At 45.4% G+C, this 22,599-nt stretch overlaps 7 protein-coding genes across 12 annotated transcripts; 6 read left to right on the top strand and 1 right to left on the bottom strand.

Moving 5' to 3' along the window:
• Positions 1–242: 242 nt before the first annotated feature.
• On the top strand, positions 243–4,846 carry Tps1 (Trehalose-6-phosphate synthase 1). Its single transcript, XM_017087645.4, has 5 exons — positions 243–785; positions 2,258–2,798; positions 2,858–3,750; positions 3,816–4,437; positions 4,507–4,846. Exons 1-5 carry the CDS (start codon positions 652–654, stop codon positions 4,744–4,746), a joined length of 2,430 nt encoding a protein of 809 aa, XP_016943134.1. The 5' UTR covers positions 243–651; the 3' UTR covers positions 4,747–4,846.
• On the bottom strand, positions 4,827–5,973 carry LOC108019745 (protein YIPF6). Its single transcript, XM_017087688.4, has 5 exons — positions 5,833–5,973; positions 5,564–5,777; positions 5,326–5,497; positions 5,109–5,266; positions 4,827–5,049 (listed from the first exon to the last, which is right to left on the bottom strand). The coding sequence occupies exons 1-5, from the start codon at positions 5,848–5,850 to the stop codon at positions 4,937–4,939; spliced, it is 675 nt and encodes a 224-aa protein (XP_016943177.2). The 5' UTR covers positions 5,851–5,973; the 3' UTR covers positions 4,827–4,936.
• On the top strand, positions 5,916–7,536 carry LOC108019730 (E3 ubiquitin-protein ligase RFWD3). 3 transcript variants are annotated; one of them, XM_017087675.4, is made up of 4 exons: positions 5,916–6,056; positions 6,146–6,454; positions 6,533–7,092; positions 7,154–7,536. In XM_017087675.4, exons 2-3 carry the CDS (start codon positions 6,262–6,264, stop codon positions 7,063–7,065), a joined length of 726 nt encoding a protein of 241 aa, XP_016943164.3. In that variant the 5' UTR covers positions 5,916–6,056; positions 6,146–6,261; the 3' UTR covers positions 7,066–7,092; positions 7,154–7,536. The 3 variants fall into 3 exon arrangements, with proteins under 3 accessions (XP_016943164.3, XP_016943147.3, XP_016943156.3); XM_017087658.4 differs by having other exon boundaries at positions 6,146–7,092; XM_017087667.4 differs by having other exon boundaries at positions 6,146–7,096.
• Positions 7,537–7,707: 171 nt separating this feature from the next.
• Positions 7,708–13,803, top strand: l(2)k05819 (transmembrane protein 94-like protein l(2)k05819). 3 transcript variants are annotated; one of them, XM_017089371.4, is made up of 10 exons: positions 7,708–7,979; positions 8,039–8,672; positions 8,731–9,445; positions 9,506–9,668; positions 10,304–10,400; positions 10,627–11,413; positions 11,588–12,744; positions 12,808–12,970; positions 13,029–13,275; positions 13,338–13,803. In XM_017089371.4, the coding sequence occupies exons 1-10, from the start codon at positions 7,831–7,833 to the stop codon at positions 13,408–13,410; spliced, it is 4,185 nt and encodes a 1,394-aa protein (XP_016944860.2). In that variant the 5' UTR covers positions 7,708–7,830; the 3' UTR covers positions 13,411–13,803. The 3 variants fall into 3 exon arrangements, with proteins under 3 accessions (XP_016944860.2, XP_016944859.3, XP_016944858.3); XM_017089370.4 differs by having other exon boundaries at positions 7,709–7,979; positions 9,506–9,623; positions 10,627–12,744; XM_017089369.4 differs by having other exon boundaries at positions 7,709–7,979; positions 10,627–12,744.
• A 529-nt stretch (positions 13,804–14,332) lies between these two features.
• On the top strand, positions 14,333–17,036 carry LOC108011822 (uncharacterized). 2 transcript variants are annotated; one of them, XM_017077068.4, is made up of 3 exons: positions 14,333–15,056; positions 15,117–15,475; positions 15,755–17,036. In XM_017077068.4, exons 1-3 carry the CDS (start codon positions 14,887–14,889, stop codon positions 17,005–17,007), a joined length of 1,782 nt encoding a protein of 593 aa, XP_016932557.3. In that variant the 5' UTR covers positions 14,333–14,886; the 3' UTR covers positions 17,008–17,036. The 2 variants fall into 2 exon arrangements, with proteins under 2 accessions (XP_016932557.3, XP_016932550.3); XM_017077061.4 differs by having other exon boundaries at positions 14,339–15,056; positions 15,117–15,550.
• Positions 17,037–19,415: 2,379 nt separating this feature from the next.
• Positions 19,416–20,145, top strand: LOC108011049 (C-type lectin 37Da-like). Its single transcript, XM_017076112.4, has 2 exons — positions 19,416–19,574; positions 19,632–20,145. The coding sequence occupies exons 1-2, from the start codon at positions 19,487–19,489 to the stop codon at positions 20,078–20,080; spliced, it is 537 nt and encodes a 178-aa protein (XP_016931601.2). The 5' UTR covers positions 19,416–19,486; the 3' UTR covers positions 20,081–20,145.
• A 1,217-nt stretch (positions 20,146–21,362) lies between these two features.
• Positions 21,363–22,070, top strand: Dim1 (thioredoxin-like protein Dim1). The gene is made up of 2 exons (XM_017086763.4): positions 21,363–21,531; positions 21,628–22,070. The coding sequence occupies exons 1-2, from the start codon at positions 21,454–21,456 to the stop codon at positions 21,976–21,978; spliced, it is 429 nt and encodes a 142-aa protein (XP_016942252.1). The 5' UTR covers positions 21,363–21,453; the 3' UTR covers positions 21,979–22,070.
• The last annotated feature ends 529 nt before the right edge of the window (positions 22,071–22,599 follow it).

The raw sequence follows: 22,599 nt of genomic DNA, 5'->3' as shown, positions 1-22,599 counted from the left end.
AGTTGACAACCCATGACAGGAGCAACCAACGGAGAATCGGACAGCAATTCTCCTCCGTCAGGTTTCGCTTCTCACACATCCGTCGTTGGAAAAACGTAATCAGCTGGAGAAGCAGCAAAAGCTGGACGATTTTCTGATAAGCCGGAGAGTGGACTGTGGAACCCAAGATGGGGAAGGGGCAGGGGATTGTCTGGGAGGCATTCATTTTTAGCAGAAAAGTGCGACTTGAGCGGCTAGTTGGCTTAGTGCTTGTCTATTTTCGGCAGGGTACGGAGCTGCTGGCTCTCGCGACCAACAGACCAACAAACCCACAAACCCGCAAACTCAAAACCGCTGCCAGGAAAACCGAATACCATTTCCACGTAGAATTGCATTTGGGAGAAGCATCGATAAGAAGACAGTCAGAGGCTTCGGTTCGGCCAGTTGCTCTGCAATCTTCAATCTTCGATCACCGCACATAGAATTGGATTTGGCAAACGGTCGCTCTCTCCTCGGAAGAACCATTGATAAGCCTGGTTTCAAAGCAGACGGTTGTCCAAAATCCACATTCGCGAGCATTCGCATCGGTTCTGGCCAAAAATTATGTGCTAATATTTGATTGCAAGAGAAGATTCGTACAAGTTCTCTATAGCCAATTTACCAAAGATCACAATGCCCGACACGGAGATCATCGTTACCAATGCCGGGGAGCCCTCCACCAAGGCGAGTCTCATCGTGGTATCCAATCGGTTGCCATTTGTGCTCATCCGGAATGCGAAAACCGATGAGCTGGAACGCAGGGCCAGGTGAGTTGGATAATAATAATAATATCAAACAGTGCTGTTTAAAAAGTATATGCTAAAAAATATAAAAGTGTGTTTATGGCTTACGTAATGAAATTATAAAGTACAAATTAAAACGACTGCTTTAGAACGAACTAAACAGATCCATTATATAATCAAACTTCTTTAAAAGTATTTCGAGTAATCATTTTTAAATAGTTAGTTGAAGATCCTATATTTTTTATGATCTAATACAAACACAGAGCCACATTTCATTAATCAACCTAGGTGCACAGTTTAATCCGGAAATAGGGCTTCGCTAATAGAAAAATAAGTCAAATTCAAACAAAGGAAAGTTTTGAACAGTCATGAGATCAAATAATACGAAATTTCCGATGGTTTCGTAAGCACGCTTATCAACTCTCTCTGGGATTGGGGACCCAAAGCTCGAACAGGGCCAATTTCCATGTTCTTCGCACTCCCGAAAATCCCCAAGTAACCCAGTTCGATCCTCAGGCCCACAATTTGCATTGAAGATAAGCCGCCCGACAGCCGCCACCCAGTCCCCCATCCCATTACCGATCCAACTATGTGACATACCTATATTTCGGTTCATCTTGATCTCCGCTAGGCTTTCAATCTTATCAGTGCAAAACATACAGAGGGGGAGGGATGTAGGGAGGCGAATCGAATCGAATCGAGTCGAGATGTGATGTGTTGGACCAACCGAAGTCTGGGCTTTGAGTTAGAAAACAAATTCAATAATAATGGCGGGCCTTATCAGCGAGGTTCGTTACGCGTTTTTGACCCTTTCGAGTGTCTGGCAAAAGGGTCAATACTGGAGGCGTTATAACGAGGCTGTGGTCGCCCAGTGGAGACTGAACCTGACACTGAAATGTGGAGTCACGTGAATGAAATTGCTTCGTGATGGAGCTACGCTTCCGACCTATGCCAGGAATGAGTTTCTTTTGGGCCTCCCATTTCGCTGCTCCAGATTGTCTCCGGACGGGACGAGATGGACCGGAGCTGAGCTGGGTCCAGAGCTTGTTTACAATCGCTGGCTTAATGGGCGACTTCTTATCAGGTTCCCGGGTGTCATGCACTCTGCACAAAATGGGCTGGGTCCTCACCAACACACACACTCAGCCATTCTGTCCGGTACACCTGATTACGTCTTTCAATCGTTGGAAAGGAACGGCACGTTTACATCACAGTGTCTTTCTTTTCCATCAAATGGTGGTTCTAGTTATAAGGCCACATTTTTAGCAGTTTTATAATAATTTAGAAATTTTAAGTATTTCAATCAAATTTCTCAAATGTACGATAAAAGTAAAGTTAAAGGGGAAGTTAGGTCAAAAATTGTATCTTATATTCACTAAAAACAAGTTATGAGAGATTTTAAGACACCACTCCACAATTATACCAAAGGTATACCCATTTATAAAAAATTGGTGATATGATGGCCTATGCTAAAAGCCTTTTCTTCTATGTTACAGCGCTGGAGGTCTGGTGACCGCAGTGTGTCCGGTGGTGATCAAGGGCAGCGGCCTCTGGGTGGGCTGGTCGGGTATCCATCTGAAGGATCCCAACGAGGCCATTCCAGAGTCCAATCCCAACGATCAGACTCCCACCGCTGGACTCAAGTCCGAGCAGGTGGTGTCCGTGAACATCGATTCCAAGATCTTCGACAGCTACTACAATGGATGCTGCAACAAGATCTTCTGGCCGCTATTCCACTCGATGCCGGGTCGAGCCAACTTTGGAGGAGAGCACTGGCACGACTATGTGACGGTGAACAAGCACTTTGCCGTGCGAACCATTGAGGCGCTGGAGAAATGCCTGGCCAAGAATCAGGGTAGCGAGAAGAGCCCTCCGATTGTGTGGATCCACGACTACCATCTCATGTTGGCCGCCAATTGGGTGCGCGAGCATGCCGAGGAGAAGAACCTGCCCTGTCGGCTGGCCTTCTTCCTGCACATCCCCTTCCCGCCGTGGGACATCTTCCGCCTGCTGCCCTGGTCCGATGAGCTCCTGCAGGTGAGCATGGTTTCCTTCTGCGTGGGCGTCCAATAACTATCTTTTCCTCTCGTTCCAAGGGCATGTTGGGCTGCGACCTGGTGGGCTTCCATATCCAGGACTACTGCCTGAACTTCGTAGACTGCTGCCAACGGAATCTCGGCTGCCGCGTCGACAGAAACAATCTCCTCGTGGAACATGGCGGTCGCACTGTGCGTGTTCGTCCACTCCCCATTGGCATTCCCTACGAGCGCTTCGTCAACCTGGCCACCACCGCACCCAAGGTGCTGAAGACTTCCAAAATGCAAATCATCCTGGGAGTGGATCGACTCGACTACACCAAGGGCCTCGTCCATCGCCTGATGGCCTTCGAGGCACTGCTGCTGAAGTATCCGCAGCATAAGGAGAAGGTGAGCCTGTTGCAGATCTCGGTGCCGTCGCGAACGGATGTCAAGGAGTACCGGGAGCTGAAGGAAGAGGTAGACCAACTGGTGGGCCGCATCAACGGTCGCTTCACCACCGCCAACTGGGCACCGATCCGCTACATCTACGACTACGTCAGCCAGGACGAGTTAGCAGCCTTGTACAGGGATGCGGCCGTTTGCCTGGTCACTCCGCTTCGGGATGGCATGAATCTGGTGGCCAAGGAGTTCGTGGCCTGCCAGATTAATGAGGTGCCCGGCGTGCTGGTTATCTCACCGTTCGCAGGAGCCGGCGAGATGATGCACGAGGCTCTGCTCTGCAATCCGTACGAGGTGAACGAGGCCGCCGAAGTAATCCACCGGGCGCTGACCATGCCCGAGGATGAGCGCGTGCTCCGGATGGCTCGCCTACGCCGGCGGGAGGCCGAGTGCGATGTGAGCCACTGGATGCGTTGCTTCCTGAAGGCGGTGGGCGCTCTGGAGATGGACGATGTGGGCACCACCATTATGCAGCCAGTGTCCGTGGACGACTTCGATGACTACTTACTGAAGTGAGTAGATAAATAGATTAAAAACAAAGGGCAATCCGTAAGTATTCTGTTTTTATATCCAACAGATACATCGGCTATAACCACAAGCTGGCTCTGCTGCTGGACTACGACGGCACTCTGGCTCCCATTGCCCCCCATCCAGATTTGGCCACGCTCTCGCCGGAGATCAAGAATGTGCTATACAAGCTGTCGAACCACTCGGACGTCTATGTGGCCGTCATCTCGGGTCGAAACGTGGACAATGTGAAGAAGATGGTTGGCATCGAGGGCATCACCTATGCGGGCAATCACGGTCTGGAAATCCTTCATCCGGATGGCAGCAAGTTCGTGCACCCCATGCCCATGGAGTACGAAAAGAAGGTCAGTGATCTGCTGAAGGCTCTGCAGGATTCTGTTTGCCGCGACGGCGCCTGGGTGGAGAACAAGGGGGCGCTCCTGACGTTCCACTATCGCGAGACGCCCAACCACCTGAGGGGAGCGATGGTGGACAAGGCGCGCTCCTTGATCGAGAAGTACGGCTTTAAGGCCACGGAGGCGCATTGCGCACTGGAGGCTCGTCCGCCGGTTCAGTGGAACAAGGGTCGTGCCTCGATCTACATCCTGCGCACATCCTTCGGCGTTGACTGGAACGAGCGCATCAAGATTATCTATGTGGGCGACGATCTTACAGACGAAGATGCCATGGTGGTATGTGATCTATAAAAGGAATCCTTTCAGCTGGCAGGGATTTCATTTTTGACTGAATTTCCTCAACAGGCTCTCAAGGGAATGGCGCGAACATTCCGTGTGACATCGTCGGACATCGTGAAGACCGCTGCAGATCACCGACTGCCATCCACAGACTCCGTGTACACGCTGCTGAAATGGGTGGAACGGCATTTCATGGGACGCAAGGCGCGCGCCAACTCGCTGACCTACAGGCCCACCAAGGGCGACGGTGTCCAGATGCAGATGTCCCTGGAGGTGGCCTCATCGGCGAACAACCTGGAGGTGTGAGCCCCCATTTCAGTGCTTGCATTGGCAACCTCGTAACTCAGATAACTTGTAAGATTTTAAGAATAAAGAAAACGGAATCGTAGCTTAAAGAAATGTACAATTGATTTCGGATTTTTGTTTTTGGTTACGCTATGGAACGTGCACTGTTTTCTTTACAAACTAATCACTAAGCAAAGCGTCACGTATTGCACTAATTGTGGGACAGGACGAGCCACGAGATGATGAAGAAGAACAGAAAGATGGGGTAGACAGCCAGTGGTTTGCGATGAGGCGGCTGGCTCTGACCCAGGAAAACAAAGGAAGCTAAAGGGAATATAACCATTACAAAACTCTTCCAACATTTGATTAATTTATAATCATACCGTAGGTGGCCCAGGCAAAGCCCATGGTGGTGGTCACAAAGCGCAGAAAGAAGAGCAGGCGCGTCTGGGCTGCTAGCAGAATTACTCGGCACACAATCAGCGAGATGGCCACTGGCGTGAGACAGTAGCCCAGCACGCAGACGGATTGGAAGAATGAGCTGGAGGAGATTGGGTGCATTACAATCAACCTATTGTTCAAGCTCAGGACCTATCTTACATATTGCCGCCCAGCAGCTTGGAGTTGAGTGTGACTATGGCCGCTCCTATCCAGACGATGACGAAGACCTGGGCGAACTCGGGTCCGTTGTCGGACATGCTGTCAGCGGAGGAGGAGCCCTGCAGAATGGTGGCCATGAAGGTGCACAGAACCAGTGGCCCCCACAGATCCCCTGAAAAAGTAGGTAAACACATTAGAAAACTGCCCACGAAAGCATAAAGCACAGATGATGACGCACAATCGCGGAGTAGACTGGACTTTTCCTTGGGATAAAGGACATGGTAGAACTTGATGCCAACGGCCCGGATGTCCCGCAGCACTGTCTCCCGGATGGGCTCGTCCAGGGTGTTGTAATCCGGCACTCCATTCGCAGACGTAGCAGTTGTGGTTCTCTTGCCAGGAATCGACATGTCGCCCTCCAAGGAAGGCGACGTGTTCACGTCCTCAAACATCTAGGATGGCGTGAAATATATTAATGAAAATTTCTTTTTCTATATTTGTACTTACATCTAGTTTGGAATCCATTGGCTGCTTTATGTGTTATCTGTTAAATACAATAAACGTTTACATCGACAAAAAAAATACGGCAGCTAATAGTGTGACCTTAAGTTGCGGCCCACTTATTACCCCGCCATATATATCGGTTATCGATAACAACCTAAGCCGCCAGAAATGCAATTGACGTTCACTTTCATTTTGACGGTGGTCTGGGATTGTAAAAACCTTGCAAAGTTCGTATTTAAAAGATAAGCAATTATTAGTCAAACAAATATTAAATAGACAAGAACAATAAAAAGTAATACTAATTTCTGCTTTCTAGGGTTACTGTGCATATTTTCCAAATACATAGTCGACGTTAAGTGGAAATCAAATCAAGGGATTCCCAGAAAATCAAATTCGTCGAAAAGATTACTACTGATAAACTACCTAAGCGCCATGGATTCTGATTTGATTCACAATGATTCTTTCGATCCTGAGGACGCCTACGCTGCGGAACAAGTTGAATGGCTGCTACAGTGGAACAATCATTTGTGCATGGAAAGCGACGTGGCTGCTACGGCTTTGAAAATGCAGCTGATTTCTGTCAATTCCCTGAAGGAAAAACTTAAACTGAAGCTGGATCAACTAGGTGAGATGCTAGACGACGAGTTTCAAACCCTGAAAGCCAAACTGGAGGAAACTCAGAATAAAATACATTTGTTGATAGATCGGGACCTGGAACTCAGGAGGACCGTTGAACAGTTGACTCACGACCTTCAGTTCGTTACATTGCAAAAGGATCAACTCACGATTGAACGTGATGGGATGGTACTGAAATTGGAGGAGCAGGAGTCCAGTTACAAAGGTATGGTGGCTAAACAGGATCAGCAGATCCGTTCTATGCAGGTCATCATATCGGAGTCGCAGCATGAAATTTGCCAAAAGGAGGCATTGCGACGCCAATTGCTTGTGGATCTCGAAGGGCAGGAGCAAGTGCATCTTCAACAAATGGAGGCACAGAGGCAGAGTCTGGTGGAGAACAACGAGGACAGCATCACATGCTCCATATGCTGGGTGACCTGGGACGCGGATGGAGACCATCGGGTCGTCTCTCTGGCATGTGGCCATCTATTCGGCCACTCGTGCATTCGAAATTATCTAATGCGAAGTGAGAGCTGCCCGATTTGCCGACAGGCAGCGAATGTCCAACATATTCGCTTTATCTTCGGTCGTCACGTTCTACCAAACCAAACACAGTAATTTGGATCTGCTTGTGTATATACCATGGTATGTATGTACATATATCTAAGAATGGTTATCCAGCATTATATTATATTATTTTTTTTAGAATACCGAATTATCAGCGCACTAAATGAAGCTCAGGAATTAAATATCTAAGACAGTTTCCTTGTTTACATTTCGTATTCTTCGGAAACTTTTATTACTTAAAAAATGCAAGGCAAGCATTATTTTTGATTTCATACAAACATATACACAATATTCATTGAACATACAAAGCTGGGATAACGTGAGCAACGAGAATGTTTGGATTTTAAGTTGGTGTTATTTTGAATTCCATTGAATTTAAACTGTAGTTTTTAAGAATGTTTGTTTATGTTACAAATTGATTTTTGAAATCTGTAGCAGAGCGTTTAAAATGCAGTTTCAAAACGTTTGTTATCAACTTGTGATTTTAATGAAATAAAGACAAACTCCAAAAACAACCAACAAGTTTTCTCTAAGTAATTTAAATTTTGTGTCATAGTAAATGATTTTGAAAGTTTTCCGCAGCTAAATTAAGTTTAAAAGTCCGAAGTATAAAAACAGCTAGAGAAAAACGAGCTAGATGTGGCTTGAAAACCGCTGGAATGGCCATCCCTCAGTTGGAGTGACCGTATTCTCCGCTGATGGCTGTCGCGAACACTTGATCGGCGAACCCAAATCTAAACAGACGCAAATTTTGGAAACTATGCTGTAGGCGGACGCGAATTCTTGAACTGCAGCCGCAGGAGCACGTCGAGGAAAATGGCAGCGAAGCGGGCGGATAGTCCGGAGAAGCGGACGAGTCCGGAGCACTCGCAGCGCGGTCTTACCACAAAGGTGGCGCTGCGGCGTCTGCATGAGGAGATTGAACGGGTGCTGCTGGAACACGAGCGGCTGTACGGCGCCGAGAGGTGAGTCAATGCATATCCGGTGAAATGTACTGATAATAGGCAATCCCCCATATCCACAGCTCCTATCGAAAGTTGCGGGCGGCTTTTGTGAAGCGCTATGATAGCCCACTGGGCTGGCTCTCCATTGGTGCCAGTCTGCTGGCCAGTGGAGCACTCCTCATCACCGGAATGCTGTGGCCCGCTCTGTGCCTGCTGGCCATCTTATCGCTAGACCTCTTCGTAGTGGTCCGAGAGAACAACCTGCGTCGCACAGAGATTTTCCGGAAGACGCGACATGTGCTGGCGGAACTACAATTGGCGGAGCAGCATTTCTGCGACGACTGGCAGCAGGCCAACTATCCGCACTTAAGCAATCCAATGTCGCCCTGCGTATCCCTACAGTGGACCTATCGCGATGGGAAAATCGTAAACCTGCCCTGGGCCTTGTTGGTGCGTGGAGATCACATCGTCCTGCGACCGGGGCACATTTCTCCCGGTCCCTGTCACGAACTGGAAACGAACAAATTATTTTCGGCAAATGAAATCTATGGAGCAACCCCCCATGGGGATCCTCCCGTTAAGCCAGTCGCTCGCCCTCCACTGCCCGATCTCGTTTGCAGTTTGGAGAGCACACCCTACCTGGACAATCTTACCGTTTGCCTCAAAAACTCCCTGAAGCGACCGCCCACCATCTATAATCAGCAGCGATATCTGGTAAGAAGATCTTCGAAAGAAATTATAACCCGTTCTTATCTCTGTTTACGTCGGTTAGCTGGTCACCAAATACATACAACAGTGGGGCTTCATTAGTGCCCTGGTTATCACGCTCATCTCGGGTCTACTACGCCTCCACGGTTACGGCCTGCCCACCGACGAGAAGCACAACTGGCGCTTTGTGCTCATCGAATCCCCAGCGGCGGCCATTATTCCGCTATTGCCGCTGATCTTTCCGCTTATGTGGATATCCATGAATCTGTGGGGTATTGCGCGGTTGCAGTGCTTCCTTAAAACGCCACAGGCCGCCCTGGAGAGGAGTACAAGCAAATCGTTTGAGGAGGATCTGGACACGCCATCGTACGACTATCAGAATGTGTCGATGCTTCGTTCTAATGTGTTCCGCATCTGGATGCAGCTATGGCGGGGAGACAGTGAACTCCTGCCTCGCTCAGCGAATCTTGTACAGGTTCTGGGCTCCATTTCGGCGCTCTGCTGTGTGGACAAGAAGGGCATTCTATCGTGGCCCAATCCCACAGCCGAAAAGGTATTTTTTCTGCACAACACCGACGAGGAATCACGCGAGGATGGCGCAGGCAGTCAGTCGTCGTCAACGAGTGAAAGTGACGATGTACCGGATGTGGATGAGGATCACAAGGAGCGTGGGATAGTGGCTGAAGTCTTGGACCTTACGCACGACCAACACTGCCCTTTCCGACTGGAATTTGACGACCACGAATGGAAGGCGCACATCAAGTCCTTGAAGCCACTGGGTGAAACCTGAGACTCAAATTAAGTTTAATGAACTTCCTAACGTAATCCAATTAATCTAGGTCTCGCCATTCTGCTGAACACCTGTTCACCGCTCACCCACGAGCACTACGCACAGTTCTGCGGCCATGTAACCGCCGTGGCCATGCTCGACAAAGATCTGGTGCCTGTGACTAATCGGTATGCGTATGCACTCATTGAGTCGAGTAAAAGCTTTTTGCATGGGTACGTAGTTCATTGCCATACTCATCGTTAGTTTCTGTCTAACCAAATCATATATATATATATATATGGGTCGATTGCTTCGACCACAAAACAACTACTTATATAGTCTAATGATTTTCTCCAAAATGGTATTGCATATCATTGCATCCAAAGCCAGCCCGATCAAATTAGTCTTTGCTTTGGGTATTTTTGATTTTTGAATCCCATTGGACGATTTCCCCCACAAAACAAACACAAGCGATTGGTAATGATTTAAAAAATTGAAAGCGTAAGAAAAAAGTATTTTTGATTTCCAGTAACTCGCTATTCCGTAATCGTTTTGCTCTATAATTTCCCATATTCCATTCGAGCCTTTGAACTAACTGCAATGTCGACACATAAACCTTGTACTTATTATTCTACCTCTATTAATTTGTTTGTACTCGTAAATCGATCTCCTTCGCCTCCTCGCCCATCCCCATTGGCCTGCTATTTTAAGTAACAAACATTCAAGAACGCTTAAATATAGTCGCCCCATTCCCGCCACCGCCCCATCCGCCAACCTCTGCCCGCCACGCTTGCCTGCATGCTCACGTACCGTTGTCGCATCCAGCGTTAGTGGGAACCAGTTCTAATCGGTTGTTCTCTATAAACAGACGCTGCCTCTGCGAGCTGGCCAAGCAGATTGGATTCACCGACCATGCCACGGATCGGTTCGCGCTGGAGGGTCAACTGGCCAGCTACCGGCATTTGGTGAGTCTCGGGAACTTGGTATTTATGTGAATCGTGCTGTTTTTAATGGTTTTATATGCGAAACTTAATTCCGGAATTTCCCATTAGCTAGGGATTAAAAATAGAAGACTATAAAAATATAGTTTTTGATCCATTCCGGAATTTTGTATTCTATTATAAAAATTAACACTACAAACAAATCATCAGCATTTAATGGCAACTATTAAAATTTGGCTCTACCTTACAGCAACCTGATGTGGTGCGAAGGGACATTCGTTTCGCCCGGCAGCTGCAGCTGTCCACCAAGGTGAAGGTTCCGTTTCCGCACTCATTGTCCGTGGTTATGCGCGAGAACCCGGGTGGCTATTTGTCTCTCTTCACACAGGGAACGGCCGATATCATCCTGGACTGCTGCGACGACTTTTGGGATGGCATCGATCTGCGTCCACTGTCCCCTCAGGATCGCAAGCGGGCGTTGGACTTTTACCAGCGCAGTGCTCTGACCTCTTACTGCACGGCCTTCGCCTATCGCCCACTGAGGCATGGCATCCATGGAGCCCTGAGTGGCCCCCAGCGGAGCGGCGGTGAATGCCTATATCTGGAGCTACCGCCGGAGTCGAAGCTGCGCATGCAGCACGTGGATAAGACCCACTGCGACTTTCAGGGTGGGCACCACGTCAAGCTGAGCCACAGCATTAGCACGGATTCATTGTTATTCTCGGAGAGCAAGGACGATGAGTGCAACGATGTGGAGGGCTGCTTCGAGATGCAGTGCCACCAGGTGTTCATCGGCATGGTGACAATGCAGTATCAGGCTCAAAACGATATCGTACGGCTGGTCGAGCATCTGGAACGGGCCTGCATCCGATTTGTGCATTTTAGCAAAGAGAACGAACTGCGCTCGCGTGTCTTCTCTGAAAAAATGGGTCTAGAGTCCGGCTGGAACTGCCACATCTCGCTGCTAAGCGAACCAGAGCCGGACAACGAGAAGGATCGAGCCACTGCCAAAGCCAAGGAGTTGCCGGAACATATTGGTAAACCCCAAGCCACCACCTCAACCACTGCCACCACCACCACAACAGACCATGAGAACAACCATCATCCCAGTGCCAAAGTCATGTACATATCGCCCCCCGCACCCGCACCTGCCACTGCATCTGAATCCGAATCTGAATCCATACCTGCAGCTAAAACCACTGAAATTGTAGGTGACGGCCCAGAAATAAGTTACCTTTTGGGGCCGCCAAACAATCTGGAGTCCTCGAAAACCCTTAGTTCTTCAGCTCCCGGTGCCATTTCCAACCCGGATGAGTGCAATCCACTGAACGTAGCGCTTAACAGTGAAGATCCCCGTTCCCCGGAAGGCGAGAGCAGCAAGAACAGCTCGCAAGATAGTTCCCCAAAGAAAAATGTACCCGAAGATTCCGAACTGGATGGGGAACCCGATCCCAACAAGCATAAGCAGCGCCATTCGCTGGACTCCGCTATGGATGAAAACTGCCGCTCGTTAAGCACGCTCACCGAAAGCACGGATCAGAGTGCACCTATCAACTTTGACATGTCCAACAGGGCGAAGCTGCCAAGAGGCATTGAAAACATTAGACCTCATTTGGAGCAGGTTGACAACGTGCCTTTGCAGGTCTCTCTTTTCACCGACTGCTCGGCGGAGGCCACCCGCCAAATGCTGGACATCATGCAGTCCTACGGCGAGATTGTTGTCTGCTTGGGAAGCTCGGCCAGCAATGCCAATGCGGACATTTTCCTGCAGGCCGATTGCAGTATAGCCGTGGAGCCATTGTATCCACAGGTGTGCCAGGATGTGGACGCCTACACGGAAGCCAATATCCAGCACAATAAACTGATGTGGCAACGACAGTCTGGGAAATCCAAGGGCAATGATGATGAGGAACTGCTGGAGGGCGGCCTTCAGGGATGTGCCATGCAGTCGCCCGCTCACACCATTTCGCCACTGTATCTAAGCCGACTGCTCAACTCCCTGCCCTGTTCCATTGCCGTTTGCCGTGACGACCCGCTTTCGCTGGTGGCCATAATTGAGCTGTCACGTCGCTTCTCTCTCGGCCTGTGGAACTGCATCCAGTACTGGGCTTGCTGCGCTGGCTCCATCTCCATTCTGAACGTGCTGTGCGCGTGCCTCTCGCTGCCACCACTTCTCACCCCGCTGCTCGGTATTTATCTGATGTGCGTGCCGGTGCCGCTAATAGCCATATCGCTTGCCCACATTGACGTGGATCCCAAGATCATGAATCGGGCGACCAGCAAAAAGCAAACGGACTACGATACGCGCGCTTTTGCCTTTGTCATGTGGTGCTATGGCTGCAAGTTTATCGTTCTTGTCGTATCTATGGTAAGATGTGTTATCTTTGAATTCGAAGAACAGAACTATTGTGTGAATAAATATTTGTTACAGCTCGTTTCCCACTGGATGTTCTTATCTGAGCCTCAATCGAGCGCCGCTCCAGAAGCTACAGAAGCACCTGAGTTAGAAATAGACGATGATGATGATCAGGACTTTTATCAATATCTTTACTTAGCTCGAAGCTCTGCCTTACTAGGCATAATCTTACATTTCGGTAAAGGAACTTAACGCACATTTGCAAACTTCTGATAACCTTATCTGAATCCTTTCAGTTTTCATTTCTTTCACATTTGTGCATCGCGATCATGCGCTCTGGCAGCGCAATCCATTTACTAATCGTATCTGGGCTGTTACCTGTTTGTTGTTGGTCCTGTTCCATGGTGTGATCTACGCCTTGCAACTGGTTCTGGAGGATTTCTGGGGACAGCTGCCGAACCTGTGGGTGGCCTTGTTGGTCTTATTTGGCGGCAGTTTGCTGAGCATGATTGTCAGTGAGCTGGCCAAGTTCCAGGAGAACAAGTGGGTGGTAACTGCTTACTTTTGCGTGCAACTATTAATTGTTTACTTGTCTCTTTTTTTAGGGTCAACGCGCGCTATCAACGTCGGGCGCGTCTTGACTTTGGCACCAAATTGGGCATGAACTCGCCCTTCTAAGAATCACGGCTAAGACTTACCAAACGAAAAGACGCCAATGTTTCACATGTACTTAGTGCCAAGGCTGTATATAACACCATCACTCAACACGCTTCTTCTTATTACTTTTACGATTCAGACTAACCATTGGGGTATTCATAACCGTGGCTGCTTCTGCCAGCATTTGTTCGACTTGTCTTTAGGTTCAGCCTCGTTATTTTACCCATTTGTACTTCCACGTGCTTAATTTAGTTTGTGACACCCCCATCGAGTAACGAAACACATTTGTTATTCTTGTTTCTAAAACGGTTTGTTTCCAGTTCCTTGTTTTAATGAGAGATAACTTTGTGTACTAACATTTAAAAGACTTGCAATTATTGTATGAAATATATGTATGTATGGTAAAACTGAAAATCCATTTTTAAACAAGTAAAAGTTGCGATCATTTTGAATGGTCCAGTTGGGAAAGTGGCATGCTCAGAACTGGTTATCTGTGGATACCTTAAAATTGAGCCGTGAACTAGGAGGGAAAACATAAGTATATAGCACGCCTGAATAGGTGCTAATCAGGGAAGGCACGTTGCAGCAAGTGCCGCAGTAACTGACCCACATCCATGCCAAGGAAGTTGACAAATATTATTGTCTTTATTTCGTACTAGAAATCGTTTCATTGGGTTTGTTTAAAGAAGATCGGAATTCGAATGATACGTTAGAAATGAACACCTATAGGGCGCCAATGGGGGGTAATGTTTGCCCGTTTCGAAATTCTTGGGATTTTTCATTCATATATTATTTAAAAGCGGTTTTCAATATAAAGCTACTATATTAAATTATTAACTTATATGTATTTATGGGTATAATAATAATGGCGGGTTTGTGGTATTTCAAAAGCTTTTATTTTTCATAAATGTAAACGGGTTCCTATTTTTGAATCATACGCTCATCAATAAGCATACTTAGCTCACATGTCTTGACTATCCAAAAATGTTCCTAATTAGTTGCAAAATTGGAGCCACACGCCCCGAACCACATAAGAAGACCATCGTGTGGGCACGGATTAGAAGTGTAGTTACAGTCCATACTTCAGATATACAGATCCCAGGCAGCCGGGAGCACATAACGGAAGATGCCATCAGAAATGTGGAGTAACAAATAATTAGCACCTCCGAAGTCGTCGAAATGAAAGTGCTGTTCTGCCCGTTCAGATCGATGGTATATAGATCACTTCTAGTAGCACCTTTTGCCCGGAATCTGGGTCATGAAAAAACGAAATCACGAACTCGGCTGAGCGGAGTCTAATAAAACCAATGGTCATCCAAGTACTGCCTCGTATTCGACAATTTCACGCGACGCGGTACGGTGGTATTATTTCCGAGCTCCGGCGGATATGAGGAAAGTGTAGCCCCCAAAGGATATTCAGTGATATAGTGTGGATAAGAAAATATATTTACCAAAGTGTCCTGAGGTGAAACTAGATAAAGAAAAGGAAATCCTACAATGCGATTAGAAAGCGCCAGATGGGCGCTGCTGGTGTACTTCAGTTTTATATTTGGATGTGTCCGGATTGAAGCCTATTCTCAGGTGTTGGTCAGTGGAACTGGAGCCGGAAATGATCAGGGACCGCGCATATTTAAGGCCCTCAATACGGATTTGATATTCCCGAAAATGTAAGTTACTAGTGCTTGGGGATTTTCGAACGTGTTTTTAGACAATCCTTGCCTACGCAGCTTCAACTCCAGTGATAATGTGGTATCCACCACTGGACCTCCAGCGATTACTTCCACATCTACGACAACTCTTCCACCCATCCCGTACAACCATCAACCCGAGGGAACAACCAACACCCCGGTGTTTGTCACCCCTCTGGTTGCATCAGATACGGGGAAAGCCAGTGATCCTGCTCCAGATCCTGAACCTGCCCCTGTATCAGAGGAGCAGCCGGATCCTGTTCTAGAAGGAGCCTCCACAGGACGCGCCGTGGATTATAGGACTGGGTATCCCTTTGGTCAACTGATAACTCCGTTGCTGAGGGGCGGCAAGCCACAGTACAACTCCCGACCCACAAAGACACGTATCTATCCTCAAGGTAGTCCTTCATACTACTCCCCATCATCACGAAATCCATCTCGCTATCAGGCTTCGAGGCCCAGCTACATAAAAGGTATCATTGTCACGAAAATAATGTGGTGTAATGTAATTCAAACTAGAAATTTTCAAAGATAAGGTTACACATTCTTTAATGATTGGTTATAAAACGATCTAACTTTGTAAATATAGATGTTTTTGCATCATTTTGCATCATCACAAGTCCGGTTGTCTTATCCATGTTCTTCAAATAATAATACAATTTTACTTTGATTCTTAGGATTCAGCGATCGCTTCGCTCCTGGCGAGGGAACAGCCGCTGGTCTCTTCAAGGGACACAACCACGATCACAACCACGATCACAGCCACGACCATAGTCACGATCATTCCCATGGACAGGATGGCAAGGTGGCTGCCGGCTCAAATTCGGTGAACTCCTATGTGGCCCCCAGCGATGCCTACTCCTTTCCGCCGTTGAACACCAAGTACCCATCGCCCTCGCAGGATCCCAAGGCAGCCTTGCCATCAGATACGGTAACAAGTTACTTGCCACCCGCATCTGGAGGGCTGAGCAACACGGGATACTCCTATCCTTCATTCCCGGGTTACAAGTACCCGGGTCCACTGGCCAATGGAAATGGTGACAAGGATACGGCGGCCAGTATGGCGAGTGCATCTCCTCCGGCAGATGATGATCCCGGCAATGATGATACGATTGGTGTCCTGCCGGCTAGTGCCATGGACAACATTCCTACGAAGGATCAGGAGGGCAAGGATGCCGGTGGTGCCGCTCCTGCAGATGGCATGGACATGGGTGGAGGCGGTGGAGGTGGAGATGGAGGAGACAGCAATACAGGCGGAGGTGGAGATGATGCCGCTGGCGTTCTTCCAGCACTCCACAACGATGGTTCGCAGCCCGATGACGATCACAAGTACGATCCCAATATGGAGTATGCCACACCACCACCTGGTTGGCTAGAATCTCACCCAGAATCGGCGGCTCCCAAGCCGGAGGATCACGACCATGACCATGCGCCAGACCACGATCATGTGCACGATCATGACCACCACCACGATCACTATCCGAGTCACTTTGACTACCATCCCTCGTATCCGGATGACTCCTATCCAGATGTGATTTACGATGACCATCCCCACCATCACCATCACGTGCACCACCCACCGCCGCCTCCTCCTCCGCCGCCACCACCGCCGCCTCCACCACCACCCACGGAACCACCACCACCTCCTCCTCCGCCGCCAGAACCACGTGTCAAGAAGTACAGTTACTTCTACATTGGCCGCAAGCTATGGTACATCCCATTGTACTTCACCGTGTGGTTCAGCTTCTACATCCTGTGGCTGATCATCAAGTCCATCGGTCGCCACAAGGTCAACCTGCCCAATCATTATGTCTCTCGACGAAGTGCTCCCGATCCGTTTACCGACCAGGGTCGGGACGAATACATCAACGAGATGACGGTTAGGGTGCTGGAACACATCGATAGCTTTAAGCAGAAATACTTGAACTGATAAGGACGCTACTTAGTACTTAATGGCTAATAAAAACATAATTCAACACAATATAAAGAATGGTTTTTCATAAAATTTGATTTGTTGTACACCTACCAACTCTTTTTTGCAGTGGAATTTACATGTCCAATCTTAAATCTCTAGCTATTACGGCACAGCTTTCGAACAGTCAGACGGACATTGACTATCTGATCCTGATCCTGCCTGTTACATACTTTTCAAAGATCATAATATCCCCTCAAATTTGCGAATAACGGCTATAATAACGACATTTGCGATAAGGATTGACCTAATTCCATTTCAGGAGATAAGATGATAATACATAGATAAAAATGTTCATAAAACATGGTGTGATAATCACATATCTTATCTTTTTCAAGTAATTCTTCTTCTTTTTTCGAGAAAATCATATAAAAAGCTGTTTTTTCAGAAGTCTTTACAATCTGGCGAAAATGATTTTGAAGTTGGTTGGTCTTGCTGCCTTTTTTGGAGTAGTTTCCCTTTCAGCGTCCTACAAAATAACTCCTTCTGTTATTGATGGTAGGTCTTTAATTTTGTTTAAGAAGTGCTTTTATATTTTTACTTTACCTTGTGAATATTTCAATTAGGTATCCCAAGTTTCCTAAATATAACTACAGCGCCATTCACCAAGATCGGAACTGGCTATTACTTTATTCAAACTAATCTTGAAAAGAATTGGCATGGTGCAATAGAATCTTGTCGACAAATGGAAGCTGATTTAGTCGCGTTCGAAAGCTTAGAGGAATTGGATCTGGTATGGAAACACCTTTCAGCCATAAAACCGGTGAAGGCTTTTTGGACTGCTGGCACTGACTTGGCCGAGCAAGGAAAACACGTTTGGTTTTCAAACGGACAGCCCGTTCCTTCGAATTTATGGCGTAAAGGAGAGCCCAACAACTATAAAAATAATGAACATTGCGATACTATTTTCATTACCGATGGTTTTGGACTGAATGACGAAGTATGCTCGAAATTGTTTTACTATATTTGCAAGGCACCCCAGCCAAAGACAGCCTCCTTTATTGTTTGGTAAATTAGTTCTGAAAACCTGCCTCTTTTTTTATCATAATAAAATAAATTAAAATTTGTAAAAGTCGTTAAGAACTTGATGAATTTTAGAAAACTTATGTTTCTTTTCCTTGTAAGTAAAAAATCATGGTTTTCTGCCTCCTCCAATTCGTTGGTCAACTTGCATGTGTAAATAATGAGGAGAAAGTTAGGGTGTTGAAACACATAGATAGTTTGAAGCAGAAAATCTTGAACTGATAATTATTAATAAAAATAATATTTCTTATCTTATCGCTTAAAAATTATTATTTTGTTGTCCAGAAACCTCTATAAAAAGGTTGTTACCCTCAAATGAATTTATTATAAGGCAAAAATGATTTTGAAGTTGGTTGGACTAAGTGCCTTCATGGGAGTGCTTTCCCTTTGTGCGGCCTACAAAATAACGCCAAATGTTATTGATGGTATTTCTAAAATATTAATTTAGTGTTTAAGTTAATTTGTGTGTACTCAAATTAGGTGTTCCTAGTTTCCTGAATATAACTACCGAGCCATTCATCAAGATCGGAACTGGCTATTACTTTATTCAAAACAAACTTCCAGAGAATTGGCATGCTGCATTCGAATCATGTCGACAAATGGAAGCTGATTTAATCGCGTTTGAAAGCTTAGAGGAAATGGAGATAATATGGAAACACCTTTCAGCTATGAATCCGGTGAGGCCTTTTTGGACTGCTGGCACTGACTTCGCCGTGCAAGATAAACACGTTTGGTTTTCAAACGGACAGCCCGGGCCTTCGAATTTATGGCGTAAAGGAGAGCCTAACAACTACGAAAATAATGAACACTGCGATAATATTTACGTAACACATGCTTTTGGACTGAATGACGATGTATGCGCAAAATTCTTTTACTATGTTTGCAAGGCACCCCAGCCAAAGACAGCATCCTTTATTGTCTGGTAAATTAGTTCTGAAAACATCGCACCCTTTTATTATAATAAAACAAATTAATATTTGCCTATATACAAGGCTATAGCTAACAGCCATAGCATACTTTGGCCATTATTCGTGTTCAACTTTCATGTAAAAATAATGAGGAGAATCAATAGATACTCTTTCCGGGACCTATAATTGAACTCCACTAAGTTTGTCTTTTCCACCATTTCACACAAGCGAGTAAGATTGAAAAGAACTGTACACCGAGGGAAACAAAAAGCTTAATTAATCAGTTTATTTACTATATCTGATTTGATTGCCCATCAATGATATCATATAGTTACGATTGTTAATAGTAATCTATTGTCAACGCTAAAGCGTATAGTTTACAAAGGCTTTTCCTGTAGCCACTTAATTCTATCAATTCTTATCTCTTGACATTTCTTCGTGATATTTTGCAAAGAATTTAGTATAAAAGAGAAAAGTTGAACAAGCGCATTTGTAGTTTTTCCAAAATGATCGCGAGTTATACTAGACTGAGTGCCTTATTGGCAATACTTTCCGTGTCTGCGGCATACCAAATAACACCGAACGTTATTGATGGTGAGATTGTGTTCCCAAAAGTATTTCCGTTAATTGTTTTTTGTGTATTCCAATAAGGCGTTCCCGGGTACCTGAATATAAGCAAGGATCCATTCGTCAAGATCGGATCAAATTATTACTTTATTGAACGTAAAATCCAAAAGAACTGGTATGCTGCCTACGAATCTTGTCGACTAATGGATGCAGACCTAATCGCATACGAAAGCCTAGAGGAATTAAAGCTGATATCTCAGTACCTTATTGACAGGAAAATCGAAAATTCTTATTGGGCCTCCGGTACGGACTTAGCCAAGCAGGGTAAACATGTGTGGCTTTCGACTGGAAAACCAGTGGCATCGAACTTATGGCACAAGGGAGAGCCTAATAATCAAAAGGGAAAGGAGCACTGTGATCATTTGTGGATTAACAAAGGAGTGGGTGGACTTAATGATTATCAATGTAATGTAGCTCGCCTCTATATATGCAAGTCACCCCAGCCAAAAACAGCATCATTTATAATCTGGTAGATTTTTGAGACCTTTAAACACATACTTGTAAAAATATATAGTTGAAATAAAAATATTTAAAATAATTTCTTTGTTGTATTTGTATTTGTTTTAATTTTCAATCAGATTTGCTTTATAAATTTAAATCGATGTTGATATCTACATGGTTTAATGACCTAAAATGGTTTAAAGAATCTGTTTTGAAAAGACGTTAAAAACTTGCATACGTTCACACTGGCAGCATACAAACAACAAAAAATATATCGATTCTGAGACTTTCTTTTGAAATGACTTTGTTTCCAGGAACACCTATCTTATTACACAACCATGTACATGCTGTCAAAACAATTAGTCGGAAACAGAATCCTTATCTCTAGATATGGTCACACAGGAATATTTCTTAAACAACGCTTGAAATTAATTAACTTATCACTTCACAGATTTTGTTGCCGTCAAAATGGTATAAAAGCTTTGTATTGAAAGGCAGTCGTAGCATTTCAATATGTTTCTGAAATATTCTGGACTCATTTCATTTTTGGGAATAATTTTCCTCTCTGCGGCCTATAAAATAACGCCTAATGTTATTGAAGGTGGGATTTATATTGTGTTTACCGAAAACTTGTTCTCAGTGCTAATTGTGTGTTTCTGTGTGCTACTTTAGGTGTTCCCGGTTTCCATTCATCAAAACCGGATCAAATTATTTCTTCATTGAAAGCAAAATTAAAAAGAATTGGTATGATGCTTTCGAATCTTGTCGACAAATGGAAGCCGATTTAGTCGCTTTTATGAACTTAGAGGAATTGAATGAGATATATCAATACCTTTTTCAAAATAATGGGCATCTTTTGGACAGCTGGCCCTGACTTGGCGAAGCAAGGAGATCATATTTGATTTTCGAATGGACAACCGGTTTCTTCGGATCTGTGGCGGAAGGGAGAGCCAAACAATCTAAATAATATTGAGCACTGCGATAACATTTATACCAAAAATGATATGATTGGATTGAATGGTGCAAATTGCCTGAAATCTTGTTTCTATATTTGCAAGTCACCACAGCCAATTACAGCTTCTTTTATTGTTTGGTAGATTAATTATGGTATAACCCCATTCCATTTTAAGCATTAACAAATATAGAAAAATTGATGTAATTATATTTTTATTGCAAAATGTTCTCACACTTACAGATTTGGATTTATTAAATGATTTGAACATATGTGGATCTATTTTTGAAAATCCGTTTGGAACTTGCACCCGTTCACACTGGCAGCAAGCATCGATAATGTATCGATAGCTAGTAAAGTAAAATATATCGACGTTTGTTCACCCCTAACTTTTAAGAGTTTGTTTATGTTTTAATTTTTCTCCGCCAACTTCAAGTAAAATAATTCGCCAAGATGTCGTATATGCTCCCGCATTTGCACAATGGCTGGCAGGTGGACCAGGCCATTCTCTCCGAGGAGGACCGTGTGGTTGTGAGTAATCAGAGGCGTGTGAAAGAGCCTCTGCACCAGTGGAGCACCACTTGGTCATTCATCGGACATGAGTAACTAACATGGATGCTCCTCCAGGTTATACGCTTCGGACACGATTGGGACCCTGCCTGCATGAAAATGGACGAGGTGATGTACAGCATCGCCGAAAAGGTGAAGAACTTCGCGGTCATCTATTTGGTGGACATCACCGAGGTGCCGGACTTCAACAAGATGTACGAGTTGTACGATCCCTGCACGGTGATGTTCTTCTTCCGCAACAAACACATCATGATCGATTTGGGCACGGGCAACAACAACAAGATCAACTGGCCCCTGGAGGATAAGCAGGAGATGATCGATATCGTGGAAACGGTGTACAGAGGTGCCCGCAAGGGCCGGGGTCTGGTCGTCTCGCCAAAAGACTACTCCACCAAGTACAGATACTAAAGTGGGTACATCCCCGCCACCTTAGATTAATGTATCCCATTTAGGACTAACAAATTGATAATCCCAAAATAGAAGCGACTGTCTCTCTGCAACTTGTGTATATGTATTTTCTTCTGGTTTATTTTTCACTTGTCACATTTCTCATTAATATCGCTAACATGTACATCAATTTTCTTTGTTTTTCATATATATAACATTTAACTAAGTTTGTTCTTTAATAGCTCATACTTTTTAAAAATTTTAATCCATTCTTTAAAGTAACCTTGCATATTTAATTCTGTTTTTGCGCGTTAGGAGTACACATATTTGTTTTAATTTCGAATTGCTTTCGTTTACCAATTTGATCAATTATGCTTTGAGTTTAGCTAGAGGTACATATAGACATCGACTTCATAAACATTATGGAATTTAGGTCAGACTAAGAGAGGAATGGGTGTTAGTACAAAAGTATAAAAGAAAACATCGCAACGAAAGGGGGGTTAGGGGGAGAAAGGAGACTTTTCTAGTAAAAACACTAAGTACTCGTATTAGAAGTTCTCAAACTGAATGCTCTACGCATTGGCGTTGATATCCAAACTTTGTCTTCAACATTGTTATTGTTCATTTAATACAACAGCTCAG

The sequence above is a fragment of the Drosophila suzukii genome, chromosome 2L, assembly GCF_043229965.1.
Source record: "Drosophila suzukii chromosome 2L, CBGP_Dsuzu_IsoJpt1.0, whole genome shotgun sequence".
NCBI classification, from domain to species: Eukaryota; Metazoa; Arthropoda; class Insecta; order Diptera; family Drosophilidae; genus Drosophila; species Drosophila suzukii.
The sequence above is the reverse complement of the archived record's forward strand: the minus strand, read 5'-3'. Positions and strand labels throughout refer to the sequence as shown.

Excerpts from the sequence above, each read along its gene's own strand:
- Tps1 (XM_017087645.4), top strand. The coding sequence starts at position 652 with ATGCCCGACACGGAGATCATCGTTACCAATGCCGGGGAGCCCTCCACC. Across the intron at positions 2,799-2,857 it reads GGTCCGATGAGCTCCTGCAG|GGCATGTTGGGCTGCGACCT; the intron begins GTGAGCATGGTT and ends TCTCGTTCCAAG. Across the intron at positions 4,438-4,506 it reads CAGACGAAGATGCCATGGTG|GCTCTCAAGGGAATGGCGCG; the intron begins GTATGTGATCTA and ends TTTCCTCAACAG.
- LOC108019745 (XM_017087688.4), bottom strand. Across the intron at positions 5,498-5,563 it reads GTCCAGTCTACTCCGCGATT|GGGATCTGTGGGGGCCACTG; the intron begins GTGCGTCATCAT and ends CTACTTTTTCAG. Across the intron at positions 5,267-5,325 it reads AAGCTGCTGGGCGGCAATAT|CTCATTCTTCCAATCCGTCT; the intron begins GTAAGATAGGTC and ends AATCTCCTCCAG.
- LOC108019730 (XM_017087658.4), top strand. The coding sequence starts at position 6,262 with ATGGATTCTGATTTGATTCACAATGATTCTTTCGATCCTGAGGACGCC.
- LOC108011822 (XM_017077061.4), top strand. The coding sequence starts at position 14,887 with ATGCGATTAGAAAGCGCCAGATGGGCGCTGCTGGTGTACTTCAGTTTT. Across the intron at positions 15,057-15,116 it reads GATTTGATATTCCCGAAAAT|CTTCAACTCCAGTGATAATG; the intron begins GTAAGTTACTAG and ends TTGCCTACGCAG. Across the intron at positions 15,551-15,754 it reads GAGGCCCAGCTACATAAAAG|GATTCAGCGATCGCTTCGCT; the intron begins GTATCATTGTCA and ends TTTGATTCTTAG.
- LOC108011049 (XM_017076112.4), top strand. The coding sequence starts at position 19,487 with ATGATCGCGAGTTATACTAGACTGAGTGCCTTATTGGCAATACTTTCC. Across the intron at positions 19,575-19,631 it reads AACACCGAACGTTATTGATG|GCGTTCCCGGGTACCTGAAT; the intron begins GTGAGATTGTGT and ends TATTCCAATAAG.
- Dim1 (XM_017086763.4), top strand. The coding sequence starts at position 21,454 with ATGTCGTATATGCTCCCGCATTTGCACAATGGCTGGCAGGTGGACCAG. Across the intron at positions 21,532-21,627 it reads CCGAGGAGGACCGTGTGGTT|GTTATACGCTTCGGACACGA; the intron begins GTGAGTAATCAG and ends ATGCTCCTCCAG.